General features: G+C 31.0%; 1 protein-coding gene across 2 annotated transcripts in view; it reads right to left on the reverse strand.

Moving 5' to 3' along the window:
• Positions 1 to 1,910, reverse strand: part of LOC106470246 (serine/arginine-rich splicing factor 4-like) — a 50,878-nt gene that overhangs the window by 17,408 nt on the left and 31,560 nt on the right. The window contains exon 5 of one of the 2 annotated variants that reach the window (XM_013930800.2): positions 585 to 673. In XM_013930800.2, coding sequence (XP_013786254.1) covers positions 585 to 673 — 89 coding nt within the window. Of the gene's footprint in view, positions 1 to 545; positions 674 to 1,910 lie in introns of both variants that reach the window. The other variant, XM_013930792.2, reaches the window with a different exon arrangement.

Raw genomic sequence — 1,910 nt, forward strand, 5'->3', positions numbered from 1 at the left:
CGTTCGCTTACTAATTTAAAAAGGTATAACATGAAAGCTATAACAAGCACAAAATAGTTACGAGATTGGTTCCAGGGATAGAGCCCGTGCTGAAACAGTTAACAAGTTCTGTTGTGTCTAATTAAGCTGCAAGTACTAAACACTGGAAATAACTTTATAGGAATATCCGTATTTGAAAAGTAGCCTTTATTAAAAACTTTCAGCTTGCACATTGATTTATAATTTGATATCTTAGTCATGATAATGCATTTGATTTTTAGTGAAAGCTTACCCCCCCCCCTCCAAAAGTGGGTTCTGGTGGATTTGTATGCAAGTATCAACAAAACCTTGAAAATTAAGGAAAGGAATATCATGAATATATCTACAAGTACAACTAAAGTGCAAAGTTTTATTAATCTTTCTTATTAAGATGTTTTGTATGAAAATTTCAAGCCCATTTTACTACAATACGTTGTCCTTGAAATTTACATCCATTTTCATGTTTAATAGAATCCTGTACATTTACAAAACCAATAAAATTAGTGAAAATGTACAGAATAACCTGCCTGCGAGATCGTGATCTCGACCTTGATCGTGACCAGTACCTTCTACGATAGAAGCGATCCCTCTCCAATTCAGGACAATCTCGAGCCCAATGACCAGAATGCCGACAATGATAACATTCATCATATATCTTTAGGAGAAAAAAGGAAACATTTACCAAAATCAACCAAAGCAAAATTTGTTCATTTTGACTATACAGAGTAGATAATTTTTAGTTTATGAATAGAAAATATAAAAAACAAAACAAAAATGGCAAATATAGGTTATACATTGTTTCTACTTAGTTTTAGTTGGAAAAATCTAACTCCAAACACAGTAAAAATTAATTAAAATTTTACTTTGAAAAATTTTGCATACTTTTCTGCTTCCAATATATCTTATCTATATAACATTAGTCTTTTAATATTAGAATGCATCTTACTGATAAGACTTATGGTTAATCTTTCAAACTTACAGAATAGACAATGTCATAAGAAATTAAAATATTTAAAAAATGAAGTATGTAATAGTTGTAAACAGTAAGCCTTAAAGAGTGTAATGGAAAGTGATCCTAAAGTTGATTGAAGGTATATTAGCAATCTAATAAAACTGTTCAACCATGAAAGTAGGCACACAGGAGGCTGGTACAAGAGAAATACAGAGCCACTACATAACTAACAAGTGTTATATTTCTATCCTATTTATCACACTATAGCATACAAAACTTATAAAATTCATTATTTCATAGTTCTACTCAACACAGTTTTTTTCATGCATGCAAAAATAAACCTTGTGATGTCATAGTGTTCCTCTACTTTTGCTTTTACCTATTTTCGGATAAAAACATTTGAGGGCAGTTAACTTGGAAATTTTTGCAATTTGGTTGTTTCACTTATGTTAACCCTTTCAAGACATGCCACAAGTGAAAGGCCATATCATCTCATTTGTTGATTATCATTCAAAATTTTATTGAACTACTATTTCATAAATTTATGTCTAACTTTGGTATCAAACTGTAGATTATAATTCAAATTTTAATATTATACATTACTCAATTTCTTAATTTAAAAGTAAATAGAAAACACAGATAAACATCGATTTTTGTGTGTCATGTGGTATGTTGAATGCAACACTGGTTCAAATTAGATGTTTGTGAAGTCTATTGCCGATACTGACATGTTAGAAAATAAAATAAGACATTGTAACAAATCAAATACAGTAGCACCTACCCCACCCACCTCTTTCTATTTTTGGAAACACTCCTTTATATACACTTACTTCTATATATGACATGAATAACCAATCAGAAGCTCAGAATGTCCCCCCCCCCCCCTAGTGGTTTTCTCAGCCATTTTAACAGGCTTGGAGCCATTTCTTTTCTTTTGAAC

Source organism: Limulus polyphemus, unplaced genomic scaffold (assembly GCF_000517525.1).
Source record: "Limulus polyphemus unplaced genomic scaffold, Limulus_polyphemus-2.1.2 Scaffold102, whole genome shotgun sequence".
In the NCBI taxonomy this organism is placed as follows: domain Eukaryota; kingdom Metazoa; phylum Arthropoda; class Merostomata; order Xiphosura; family Limulidae; genus Limulus; species Limulus polyphemus.